The 13,638-nt window shown below is 37.9% G+C and overlaps 1 protein-coding gene across 5 annotated transcripts in view; it reads left to right on the forward strand.

Annotated features, from left to right (window-relative positions):
- Nucleotides 1–13,638, forward strand: part of OBFC1 (oligonucleotide/oligosaccharide binding fold containing 1) — a 43,832-nt gene that overhangs the window by 6,243 nt on the left and 23,951 nt on the right. For 2 of the 5 annotated variants that reach the window (XM_017839260.1, XM_017839267.1), the window contains exon 2: nt 10,381–10,520. In XM_017839260.1, the coding sequence (XP_017694749.1) occupies nt 10,388–10,520 (133 nt within the window). In that variant the 5' untranslated portion in view covers nt 10,381–10,387. Of the gene's footprint in view, nt 1–2,598; nt 2,659–6,017; nt 6,063–9,803; nt 9,825–10,380; nt 10,521–13,638 lie in introns of those variants that run through there. The other 3 variants (XM_017839274.1, XM_017839284.1, XM_017839291.1) reach the window with 3 other exon arrangements.

Here is a 13,638-nt window from a genome sequence, read left to right on the forward strand (position 1 = left end):
ACTCATTTCTTTTAAAATAATATCCTTTAAAATACTACTACTCTTAGTTATAATGCTGTATTCTTTCTAACCATTTAAAGCATTCGAGATCATATGTAATTAAAAAAAATGTATTTGATCAAAACGGTACATGAACACGAGGCAAAGTATTTCAAACTTGCAGAGCCCCCTCCATCTGATGGATATTAGAAGCTTTAGTTAAGTCACATGAAAGCATGTATTACAAATGCTTCACCATGTTTGTCTTTCCTCCAGATGGTAATTAGACCTTTTCCTCTTGCATAGCAGTCACGAGCTGATTTGCTCTTTTTGTTTGTGGCTTTCAAATTTGCATTAGTTCACATAGCAGCTAGGATTAGAAATTTATTAAGGGATAAAGATAGCTTTGCATCTCAGTATTGCTCTCAGTCAATACTGGCACAAAAAATGTCTGAACAAAAAACCCACATGTATTGCTGCTTTTCTTTCTGCAAATCCTGAATTTCTTCCTCTGTTTCCCAGGAGCCTTTTTTTTTCCAGAAGGGACTTTGTGTTCTCTTGTGATCTTGATCAGCTCTGTAATCTTGGGACCAAATAACTTGTCCTGTAATAGGAAAATGACTTATTTTTTAATCTGTTTTTTAATATGGCTGGCCAGCCAGCCAGCCAACCCAGTCCTGGTTATGTGGTGAGTATAAGAAGGAAGTTTATTATGCCTTCTACAACTACTATTAAAAATATACCATACTGAAAACAAGGAACATTTCCCCCCCAGCACACAATAAAGGACAAAAGATAGCACTAAAGACTATTGATTCTTTAGTAATATCCCAAAGAGAGACACTGTAGTGATATAATACTGGAAACGTGTCTACTAGCAAAAAGGGGAATTAACATATAGAATGTGAGATACCAACTGTTTATTAATGCAAAGCTAGACTTTAAAATATTAAGTGATTTTACTGAAAAAAAAAGCATGGTTTTTCATTGGATATTGTTATTTTTATATTACAACCAAGTTTATAAGTTTTTGTGTGTGCAGTGTTCTTCTCTTTTTATCTAGATTTTATTAGGCTGTTGTGCGATTCTCATTTTTGAGTCAAAAGAATAGTTGATTATGTGTTGTAAAGTAGAATTTGGTTTTATTTAGGATCTCATCTTGGTACAGTAGCAGTGAGTGGAGATGTAATAATATGTCAATTGTTAAGGCAAACAGCAGCTATTGTGTGTTCAACAATAGTATGTGCAAACTTTGGGCACTAACACTTGCTTATGACAAAATGGAGCATTGTGGTGTGATGCACTTTTTGTCTCAAGTGCCCTGAAATGTTTATTTTTTTGACAGAAGGGACCTTCAATAGCTAATCCACAAAATTGTGTTTTATAGTACACCATGCGAAATTTATGGATTAAGCCAAAAAAGCCCATTACATTAAGTGGACTGAATTGTATCAGGAAATAAAATTACCTACATGAAAAATAATTTCTGTGGCTTCTGACTGAGCTATAATGTATTTTTCTGGATACAGTATACAGGAGTGACTTAGTTTCAGTATGAGGTAGGGAGTAGCATCTATTCAAATTCAAATGCAGTTGAGGAGACACTGAAATTAGTTTATAAAAGGCTGTTGGATTTTTTACATACCAGGAAGTCAGAAATAGTAATGACTTTATTGTGTTAGCTGTGACAGTGATTCGTGGAAGAACTTAGAGCCACAGTTGTCAGTGAGGTATTTTCTTTCAAGAATTTTAATAGTGTTGTGTCCATTTAGTGCCTTTTGATTGGATTTGGAATTTGGATAAAGTTTTTAAAGGTGAGCAAAAATCATTCCTAGCAAACAAGCCTATCTGCCTCTGCTCCATAAGGAGAAAAGCTACTGAGGAGACACTCATGTTGCAGGACAGGTATTCCTGAGCAGTTTTGGGTTGTTCTGTATCAGTCCTATACCACCTCTCAGTGATGAGATTTGGACAGACCTCAGAGAGAGCGTTGGTAAGATATTCATTATTTCAGAACATCCTCAAAGAAGTACAAAAATTGCTGACCCAAAAGTTAGTAAAGGACAATCTCTGAATTTTTAGTAGGTCCTAATAGTTTAGCAGCTGAAGATAAGGGATTGTGAGCCAGCTTTCCTTAGCTGAGAAGAACCTACTCTTCAGATTATTCACAGAATGCTATGTAAAGGACTGTGCAGAACAATTTGCCTTAAGGAATAAGAAATATCTATACACCTTTGGCATTTCTAGAATTTTTGGTTTAGAGCCCAGGTCAAAACAACCTGGGTGTGACTAAGAAATCCTGTGCTTGATTTCAGGTATAAAAGTTTAATCCTCAGAAAGAAGGCACAGTTGCAAAAGAAATTCAGAGAATAGCAGCCTGGGCATTGTACCATTTTTGATACAAAAACCCCACCCTTTTGATACTTTTCCTAGATATTGGCTCAGAGGACCTGTGTGAGGAGCATTAGAAAGCTTTGTTCTTATGTGGGTTGATAGTTCAAACTTCCCCAAGTAAAAGAGAGAGTCCTGTAATAATATATAGTCTCAATGCCTTTTTTTTTTTGCTTTGTTTTTTCCTTGCTATCATTCATTTTGCACAGATTTGACTTTTGGGATGGCTAAACATTTTTCTACAAGAACAGCCTTCAGACAGGAAGCATTACGAGCCTTTATTTGGAGGTGGGAAAAAAAATTTGTGCAATACCATAAAAACCCAAAGAACAAATGTAGCTGGTCTAGAATCAAGTGTCAAGATCAGTGTCAAGCTAATTGTATTAATCTTTCTAAGAGGAGTAACTGTTGTGTCTCAGTCTTCCAAAAGGGATCCAAATGAGAAATCTCAGTCTTTAGTTATGCTTACAAAATGTATGATGGTCCTAGTTTCATTTGAGATTTCAAAATTGTTCTAATTCTAATTACTTTGTATATACCAACAATAGTGCTATTTGACACCATGTTTCAAGCACAGTCTCACAGTGTTCTGATAGAGTTAAAAGGTTCCCTTGCATAGCAAAAAAAAAATGCAAATTGATTTCAGAAGATTAAGCGGGTTTGTCATAATCTAATGCTTTGGTATGTGCCAGGAATATTTTGAAAACTTCAGATCACAACTGTGTGCTTAGACCAAATGGTAGGTTAATTATTTTGAAGTCTCTGGTTATAACAAAGTGCTCTGTTGTGCTATGAATGTTCATATAAATTCTGACTTATTCCAGAGGCTGTTCTACTTTACATCAGATGTATAAACCAATTTAAAGGAGGGGGAGGGAAATGGAACACTTGTCTCTAAAAACTGAGTCAGCCTTGCCATGGAGTTCACAAGCCCAGTAGCTTCAGAAAGCTATTAATCAATGTTTGCCACTTCTACAGAAATTTCTGAAATTTGAAAATGTTCATTCAGGAAGTGGCATTAAATGTAACACTATGTAACACTGCTATAACAAAGTAGGAAAGCTCACTGTTTTGCCATAAGCCAGGATGATTTAGGTTTTATTCTCTTTTCTCTGTTAGTTCCCTTGAAGGAGTTAATATTCCTTTGTGTTGTACCAGTAAATTACAGAATCACAGAATGGGTAAAGTTGGAAAGGTCCAACCTTCTACTCAGGCAGGGTCCTCTAGAGCACATTACACAGGATTGTGTCCAGATGGTTGTGGAATATCTCCAGTGAGGAAAACTCCACAATCTCTCTGGGCAACCTGTGCCACTGCTCAGTCGCTTGCACAGTAAAGAAGTTCTTCCTTATGTTCAGGTGGAACTTCCTCTGCATCAGTTTGTGCCATTTGCCTCTTGTCCTATTGCTTGGCACCACTGAGCAGAGCTTGGTCCATCCTCTTGACACCCTCCCTTCAGATGCTCATAGATATTGATGAGGTCCCCTCTCAGCTGTCTCTTCTCAAGGCTGAACAGGCCCAGCTCCCTCAGCCTTTCCTCATAAGAGAGATGCTGCAGACCCCTAATCATCTTTGTAGCTCTCCACTGGACCCTCTCCAGGAGCTCCGTGTCTCTCTTGTACTGAGTAGCCCAGAGCTGGACACAGCACTCCAGATGAGGCCTCAGTAGGGCTGAGCAGAGGGGCAGGATCACTTCCCTGTTATACATACCTATAAAAAAAATTCCTTTTCCAAGAAACTGTTTGGAATCCTCTTGCTATTGAAGCTTTCATACCACTCTTTTTCCAGGCAAGAAACTTACTGTTTATAAGAAGTAATTTATTTTTAGTTTTGTTTGTTTTTATTTATCACTAATAACTGAGAACCTTCTCTCTTAGGGAAAGAATGTCTTTCCAGCAGCTCAGCTCCTTCTGGCAGCACTGTGGGTGATTAAGAGCTTTCAGAGAGAGTTAATCATCTTCGTAGGCTTCCTTCTGCCCTTGCTTGAGATAGGTTAGGGAATTAGTTGAAGGAGGCACTCCAGTGTGATTATCCAATAGCTTTAAAATACAAATAAGTGAAGTGAATAAGTAAGTGAAGTAAGTGAAGCTTTCTGAATATCTTATTTCTGGTAAGCTTACAGGTGATCATGAGAAATACACATATAGAGTGATTCTACTGGTCTGCTGAGTGATTTGCTGATTTCCGTCTCATAGGAAATGATCTTGTTACAAATGCACAGGACAAGGATCAGAGAGAGCTACTTCTACTGTTTATTTTGTTGCACGCTTCCTTCTTAGTTTTCCAGAATCATGCTTTTGGAAAATAGAGAGCTTGTTACAAGGTTTAACTTCCATATGAACCAGGTTTCAATGCCAAAGAAGGCAATCTGGAACTGCAAGATTTGTCTCCCTTCCTTCCAAGATTGTGGATGTTGGAGGAGCCAGTCTGTCTGGTCTCCTGTAGCCACATGTGCATGTCCAGAAGGTTTTGTAGGCAGTGCTGTGGAAAGGAAAAAACAGAGAGAGGGAACCACGTTACAGGTTATGACGTGGAGACAATAACTCCACTGGAAGACTGTTACACAACAGTGGTGTCAGTTTATTGATAAAACAAGGCTTTCTTGCTCCTATCTGTATCCTGATTGTTATGGGCATGTGGGCAATACCTTTCTGTGTTATTGATAGACTTCCTACTGGCTAAAGGTTGTGGTGATGGGCCCTTTGCCTTGCACTACCATTGCCAGGGAAGTGTATTGTAATATAACGTAGTTTAAAGACATATTATGTTTAAAATTTCAAGGAGTATCTTTAAGAAAAAAAAAATCTGTAATTCCTTCTTTTTGGTAAATGTGTTACCTGAAGATCATAGACAAACATTAAATCCTTGTACAAGTAACATTTCAGGAAGTGCTAAACTTCTGGAACTTCAGAGGAGTTCTATATTTCTTAATTTTATTTTGAAACCATGTTTTTAAAATCAAATTATACTTGCTGTGTATATAAAACCTACAGGATATGCAGCATGTAGCATCAAAACTTACAGGATTTAACATGAGCAGAAGCAGAAGGTAATTTATTAGTACTGATTGAAAGAGCTTACCCTACCTTGATTTTTAATAGAATAACCATGTAAAAACTGGATCTAAAATGACCTTATCTTGTTGTTACCTAGGTGTTGATATCAATACTCATTTTTCCAGGAGCCTTATTTTTGTCTTTGAGTAATATGTTTTGATCTCATTGGTGGTTTTCATCTTGTTACTAGTGTTGGAAACTTTCTTTTAATTATGTATTTTTTAAAAATCTATGGATGAGTTTCGGTTTTAGATTCTTGGTTCTGTATTAACTGTAACCAAAGGCTTTACTTCCCGGCTCAGTAAGATCTACTTGTATAATAATATAGTGGGTTTATTTGTTTTTAATTTAAAATGTTGTATGTGGCTGTGGGTAATTAAAAACATTTATTGAAATATGGTGTTTTTGACTGTATCATGCTGGAATTGCCTCTGCTGATGGTGAAGAGTTGAATAATACTCATTTGTCACATAGGGTGTTGACTCAGACACAGATGATTTCAATTCAGATGACAGAGGGTGTTACAAAACCCAGCTGTCGACTCTGCTCCTCTTTCTACAAGTTGCTTTCTCTGTGGCAGGGATGGCTGACCTATGAAGCAGTTCTTTGACAGCCACAGTTTGTAGCCTAATTTATGTAAGTAAACCAGTGGTGACTTTAAGTTGTTTTAGTGCACTGGGTTGGCAACTCCAACAGCTTAGGGGTTGCTTCCTGTGTAAATCATTAGTGCTGGTACACTAGTGGCAGTCTTTGGAGAAGAGTGAAGGACTGGTAGGATGTTTAAGCCGCCTGTACTAATGCATAAATACTCTGGTTTTGATTCACAGTTAACTTGAGAAAAAATCTCTGCAGCAGTCTGCCAGCAGTTGCAGAGTAGTTGCAGACAACTGCTGGCAAGACACCTTTTCTTGGCTCCAAACGATTAAACTAGGGCAATTTTCTCCCAGAGCTTTAGTTGTTAATCAAATTTGGAGAAAAAACTACAAGAAACATTAAAACAGATACTCCTCTTTGAGGTTTCCATTTCACTGAGATTGGAAGAATACCATTTACCTTTTTTGAAAAACGTACATGGTGGACACAGTATGAGCAACGAAATTTATTGGCCAGGGCTAATTCTGTTGAATAACTCACTCAGGTGTTAATTAGGAAGCTATTCTCACAAGGCTACCAGGTAGGCTGCTTGGGACAGAAGAAAGCAAATGGGTTTGGTTTTGGGTGGTGGCATTGTTGGGAAGGGTGCCAATTTTCCTTGGTTTCCTTTCTTTCCTTTTTAGGATAATACCTTGCTGAGCTCACAAGATAACTCTGAGGATTATGGAATTGGTTTACTTCTCAGTACAGTCAGGAAAGCTAACACTGATAGCAGTAGGTGAAAGGGACAGCCTTATTTTAATAGGTTAGAATAATCTCAAATTGAGGTTTGTTGTTTATTCGTATTTAGATATCTACTATGTAAACTTTAGATTTTTGCCCTTGAAACAGAGTTATTTTCCCAAGAAGATAATAATTCTATTTTTGGTTTTGATTATGGCTTTATATCCTCTCTTTGGAGTTAAAAATAGAATACAGATATCTTCTGTCTAATAAACCTGTGGACCAGATGCTTCTCTTGCCCTTTTTTTTCCTATAGCAGGATTGAATTCCTTGCACTACAGCAACCCTGAAATCATTACACTGCATTTAAAACAAAATGCAGAAAAGGATGACCTTTTGCTAGGACTCTGTTTTTATTGCTAAGCATGATCACCATTTTACAGCAAAAGCCAGTTTGATCCTTAAACACTTGTACTTATAGTATCTGTTCAGAATTGTCTATTGTTTATTGTCTGTGCTCTCATTGATTATAATGCTGTGCATCTCCACAATGCAGGCTATTTGCCCTTTGGATCTTCATTGAACAGGCAGCTCTTATCTTCCTTGCTGATAGCATATCACCAATGGTACCAGTTAAGAGCTGAAAATACTTCCAGCATAATGGAAAGTTCTGCTTTTGCCAGGATGACTCATTAATTAACCCCTGGTTCATTCTGCCTGGGATGGAGAGGCTTCCTGTGCCAACTTAAGAAAAAGTTACAGGAAGATACTGTTATGTATCAAAAGATAAACTGATTGGAAGAATTCTGTCTGCCTTGGAGGAATTATGTTTTCTAATACTCTCCATCTGCCTGAAACAAGCTTGGACTCACTGAACAATAGATACTGGAGATGGTTAATATCCTCCTTTGCTATAGGAGCAAACAGACACTGCCAAGAAGAATAGACTGGTAATAGGAGAGTGTGGAGGCAAGCAGTACATCCAGGAGGCAGTAAATAGCTTTTCCTTCCAACTGACCACAAGCTTTGGCTTTAAATAGGTCACTGTGCAAATGTAGCTACCAAGTGGCTGCTTGGGAGAGAAGAAAGAATAGTCTTGGTTTTGGGTGGTGGCAGGGGTTGGGAGGGCTGTTGGAACTATGAAGAGGCCAGAGGAGACTGCCCTGCATAACACCCTTCATGTGCCTGTCAGACATTGCTGATGGTGAGTGGGTGGCTGGAATAAGGTTTCACTGTCCCAGCCTGGTGTGGATGGAATGTCTGTAACTCAGGACTTCACCAAATTTGTCCTGTGGACTTGAAGGAATCTTGTGTTGCCTTCATAGTGCTGGAGGCATGATTTACTTTTTGTCAAAGAATCTTGTCCAGATCTGTAAGATAAAACCTTGTGTGTCTGTAGCAGACTTGAACTAAGCAGAGTGGTCTGTACGTGAAGACAGATGTGATGGGTGTAAATGTCTCCTGTGAAGAGCTGTAACCTGGCCTAGGAGTGAGAAGCAATCTCCACAACTTCAGATTTGACTCTCAGTAGTTTCTGAGATAGAAAGAGCTTTTGCTGCAGAAATCCTTCTCCCTTCAGAAAAGGGAAGCCATAAAAAAAAGTTATGGAGATGCTCCATTTAAGGTAAAAGCATCATTTGAACTTGATCTGTTAACATTTGGGCATTTCAGGCTTGACAACTGTTTACTGAAATACCAAAATGCAGATATTTTTAATATCCAGTGGAGTTGCTTCATTGATTTCCCCTCAGACACACACATGTGCAGGTGTGACTTCTGCTTTTTGCCCCAGTGAGTTGCTGCCTACCCAAAATAGAAAAGGTTAGCAGACTTGTTACCTGATTGTCTCTCTTTGGCATGTTAACTCAGTCTGATGTCTGTCTAGGAGAAAACATGAGTGCTGAACTATGACAGGCTTTGCAACCATGCAGAGTAAACTGGGGGGCATGGTGCGGAAAGGAATATTACTTTGTCCTAGAGACAGCAAACAGAAAGAGAGAGATGAGGAGACTAATTTTGTTAAGACAATGATCATGCTAAGTAGAATACAGGTTGAAACCATTTCTTTGCTTGGGAAACTTTATGGTCTAAATTTGACATAGTCTGTAGCAAGTAACCAAAGAACTGCCATATGGAGGAATAGCAGCTTGTGTTAAGATCATACACTTAACAGCTTAGTTTATAAATTTCTGTTGAGCAGTGTCTGCAATTCAGCAGCAGAAAAAGAATGCTTTGTGGGGAGACTTGAGTGAAAAAAGGATGGTGAGATGTTTCTGAGTATTCCTTGCAGGTGCAAACCAGAAAGGTTGGGAAGAGCTGTTTGTCGTGGGGATAGAGATATAGATCCACGTGTAAACAAAACTGCTTAGTTTGTTCCTCAGTGGTGAAGTGACTGGTGGAACTGACTAAATCAATTATTTTCAACATCTCATAAATTTAATGACCAGTCTAAGAAGGGTCAAAATAACACTAACCTTTTGTTATTTAAATAAAATAAAGGTTGGAAAGGAATCTAATTGTCATCTGCAGTTCTTTACATGCTATAGTGTAGGTGTCAGCAACACTCTGCCATGTTGTGCTACGCTGGGTTTTTTTCCCCTCAAATTGAAGTTTAAGCATTAAAAGAGAAATTATGCAGAATCAAGCTCTGTAGTTTCTCAAAGAAGCAAGATGCTACTGTGATATTCATGGCATGTTGCCTCTACATCAGTAGCCAGATGTGTCTCCTGCAGACTGCACAGATCACTGGTCACCCATAATTGGGAGCTGCTCCCTCTCAGGAGAGTATAGCTGCCAAATCTCATCCCTGTTACACACTATTCAAAATGAGTCCACTTGTAAACTTTGCCCAAGAGCTGAAAGGGGCTGACACCCATTCAAGAGTGACCTGGAGAGCTTTAGGGGAACAATTTAGCTATCCATACAGGAGGAGCTAATAGAAAGTATTTTCAGCTTCCCAATCTTCATGAGGACCCTTCCTGAATCGATTGCTGGGCTTTTGACATCAGCACAATGATAAGCAGAGAGCTGGATCTGGTAATGGCAGAAGATAGCAGCCATTAAACAGCAAAATCTGAAGAGGTAAAAGGGGAAAATAACAATTTCAAAGTTAATGGAGACTATGTGTCCAAAATAAAGAAGGGTCGGCTGCTTTTGTTTTATATAAGGTCATTCTCCCCCACCTCCACAATAAAGCACAGGATGAACAATGAGAAGAATATGTTATGGGAGGAAAAGAGAATGATAGAGGGAATAATAATCACATGTAGAGGAAGTAACCAATTAGTATCCCACAATCCTGCTCTTTTAAAGAAGTGTTGTCTTTGGTTCTCTGTCTGTGGATTCATAGGGGAAAAATCCCTGAAATTCTGTTTCATTTGAAGGAACTGGAGAAAATGTTGCTGTTGATTCTCAGTATTTCAAACAAATCATGAGTATTGATACTTTGAATACTTCATGTGGTGCCACATGGAATATTGATAAATAAATATAATGTATTAGATAAACTCCTGTGTCTCATCATCAGCTCTTATGTGTTATTGTGTGTAAATTCATGAGCTGTTTTGTATTTAGTTGGAACATATGTGAACAGCTCTTTACCTGTAGAAAACAATTACAAGTCCTTCCGTGTTCACAGGTTTTGAATGCATTCTGAATCCAAGAAGTATGAGGAAGAGACACCTTCCCTACACTGGGGGATGGATCCTGTATTTTCTGCATTTGCAAGACTCTATATTAAAGATATAAAAGAAATGAGAGAATCTAAACAGGTGCCAGGTATGTATTTATACATGCTGGTTATGATGCACACAGTATTATAATTTATTTATGCTGTGCTTTTTATCAAAGGATTGCAGAATGCTTCATGAACATCAGTAGTTTTCCATACCCTTAAGCTAAGTGACGTTGGTATCCTTTAACAGTTCTAAGAACAACAGGTTGTATGTGAAATATATGTGAAAAATAAAATGTTTTTATTACAATGGCTTTTCTTTCTCATATATGGATCAAGAATCTCTTGTACACTAAGGTAATGTTGTGTTTCCTTTATGTGGTAGTGCTTGCTATATTCTGGTAAAGTTAATTTTAAAAAATCCTGGTCCTTTCTGGCTGTATGTGTTATATCTTTCCACCATCTCTACAACATTTGAGAAGGATTTTATGGCTCTTTGTTGCAAAATTTTGACAATTGATGACATTGCTCTGCGTGTGTATATTGTGCTTTCCTGTGGATATTAATGTCTTATAAAACAGAAACAGTTTTTGAGGTTTTGTTTGCTTAATTTCTAGATGTGATTGATACATGACATTCTTCATACGTTTGAACAGCTGTATTGTAAATTCTGACCTCTGTGCTGGATCTTGTACTACACCACTTATTTCCAAGCCATTGTTGGCAGTTGTCTGCTTTGCAGTCTGTTTCCTGCTGGTCTTCAGCCGGTGTCGCCCACGTGTGAACGTTGTCTGAAGTGACGTGGGTCTGATCTTGAATTTCTGTTTTCACTGCGAAGACTTTAAGTAGACCTCAGTATGTTTTCTACTGTAGAAGGGTTCATTACTCCAGACTGAACCTTGACAAGGTGCAAGATTATCAGGGAGAAACACAAAGAACTTAGAATTAATGAGGAAAAGGCAATAAACCCTAAGCAGAGTATGTGTCTTTGGTTTGGTTTTCATGTTTTGTTTGTGTTTTTTCTTTGTATTTTTTCTGTCCACAGAGACAAGGTACATCTGTTTGTCTCTTTTTGAATATGCTCTGCCTCGTAGGGTTTGTTATTCTTCTTTAGTTTTCTTTAACAGCAAGGATAGCAGCACTGCTATTTTTGCAGAAGTGAAGGACTGGTGGTTTTATTTGCTCTTCTTGCAGCCATTTTTATGTACATAGGACTTCACAAACTGCAAACCCCAGTATATATGTATGTATGTATATATGTATCTGTCTGTCTATCTATCTATCTATCTATATCTTTGTCAGTCTCATGGTGGGAGACTTTTGTCTTAAATCTATTGCATGAATTATGTTACAGGCTGTCGATGTTTGTCTTACAGTGAGTATTATTTAGAGGCCTTTTTAAACTGTCTTATAACAGTCTTATAGTAGTACTGGTGTAGCAAGTGCATCTAGTAAAAACTGTTCTGCTTCAATTAGAGATATTCTGATTGTTTTCAAACAAAATACAAAACATAAATTGCAGCAGAATAGGATTGTGGTTTGGACTTGGGCAATTGTACATACAGATGTAAAAATGTATTTAAAATAATTAACCTTATAAACATCCATGAACATTTCATGATAGCAAGAACAGTCCTCAAAAATACAATACTACTCTCTTTTTTTACCTCTAAATTGCCTGAATTTCCCTTCTCACTTCCCTTCCTGTTCTTTTACTTAAGTGAGTTGGCTTCTGCTTCAGAAACTCTTCCAGTTTTGTTTTCTTTTTTCTCCTAAGATGATCCTAAGGAAGTGGTATCTGTTATGTCAAGATACCAGCCTTTACAGTTGGTGCATGTGAGCTTTCTCCACTTCCTGTGCACCTGGCATTCTGCACAACTAAGCTTGCTTGCAATCCTGTGTAATTTTCTAAACCAAACTTTAAAGAATAAGATGAAATTTCACAGAACAAACATCCTGATTTTTTTTTAATTCTCCTGGTGCTGTGTATATACCAAACCAGATACCCTTCAGCATGTCTTATTTATTAGCAACAAATGATAGCACAACAGAAACACAAAAAAAAAAAAAATATTTTGGGGAAGGAAGAATGTAGGTGTTTGTTGTCAGTATTTCCTGCCTTTAATGGGCTTTTAAAGACCAGCTGAAGCTAAGTATATGATTGACTATAAATCAGTCATTAAGTAATGGTAATTAAGAATGAATGACTGCAAAACAAAGAGTTGCAACTAGGAGGAATGGAAAGAAATACAGACTGAATGTCAGAAAAAACATCCTTAGAATGACATCTGCTAAACCATGGAGCGGCCTTCCCAGGAAAAAGGTGGGATACCCTTCACTGGGATTGTTTATATCCTGACTGTACAGATTGCCATGAAATGGTCTTGTATTGGCCCTGAGGAAATGGACTAAATGACCTAATGAGTTTTTTCTTTCCATTTTTAAGCATTAGGATTTGATGCCTTTATGACTAATGCCTTAAAACAACACGGAGGAAAGCAGTAAGCCTGGCCAATTACTCTCCTGCTATAAATGGTGACAAGAAGGCTGGAATACCTCCCAGATAAAACCAGCAATTGTGTTGTCTTAGAGGCCTTGCAATGAGAGTGGGTGTCAAACTCAGTTGTAACACATAATCACATCATGGAAATAAGCTTTTCTCAGAGTTATCATGCACTACTGCATTGTGACAGCTTATCAACAGGAGAGGGAAGCTACAAATAGCATAAAAGGAGGTAATAATAATTAAAGTAATGTCAAACAGCTCAGTGCTCAGTAATGCTGGTAAAGACGTGAACAGCACCTGCTCTAGAGAGCTCTGTATCTATAGGCCCTTGTACCCCTGCTGTGGCTTCCTGTTGTGGTAAGAGCCTAGTGCTGTATGTGTTGTTTACTGGGTTATTAGGAGCCTCAAAGAACATGTTTGTCCGTAGCTTCAAATGTTGAGTATATTTTTATTGCTACCAATATGGACGTAATTTGAACAAATAAGCTGGCAGGAGAAACAATTTATACCTCGAAGTCATCAAGTCCAACAGCTTTTAATAGGTTAAATATAATTTCGTCTTTCAAATTAATTTGAGTCGTTTCTTGGAGAGTAAGGGTGGAGTTCTGTGTGAATTTATGGGGATGGAGACTTTTATTCAGTCTCTGTCATTTGCTAAAACTCAGCTAACTAACTGGGAAATGAACATAATAACATGTTGCTTGTTTGCATAATCA

This window comes from Lepidothrix coronata, unplaced genomic scaffold (genome assembly GCF_001604755.1).
Source record: "Lepidothrix coronata isolate B3197 unplaced genomic scaffold, Lepidothrix_coronata-1.0 Scaffold8, whole genome shotgun sequence".
Classification (NCBI taxonomy): Eukaryota; Metazoa; Chordata; class Aves; order Passeriformes; family Pipridae; genus Lepidothrix; species Lepidothrix coronata.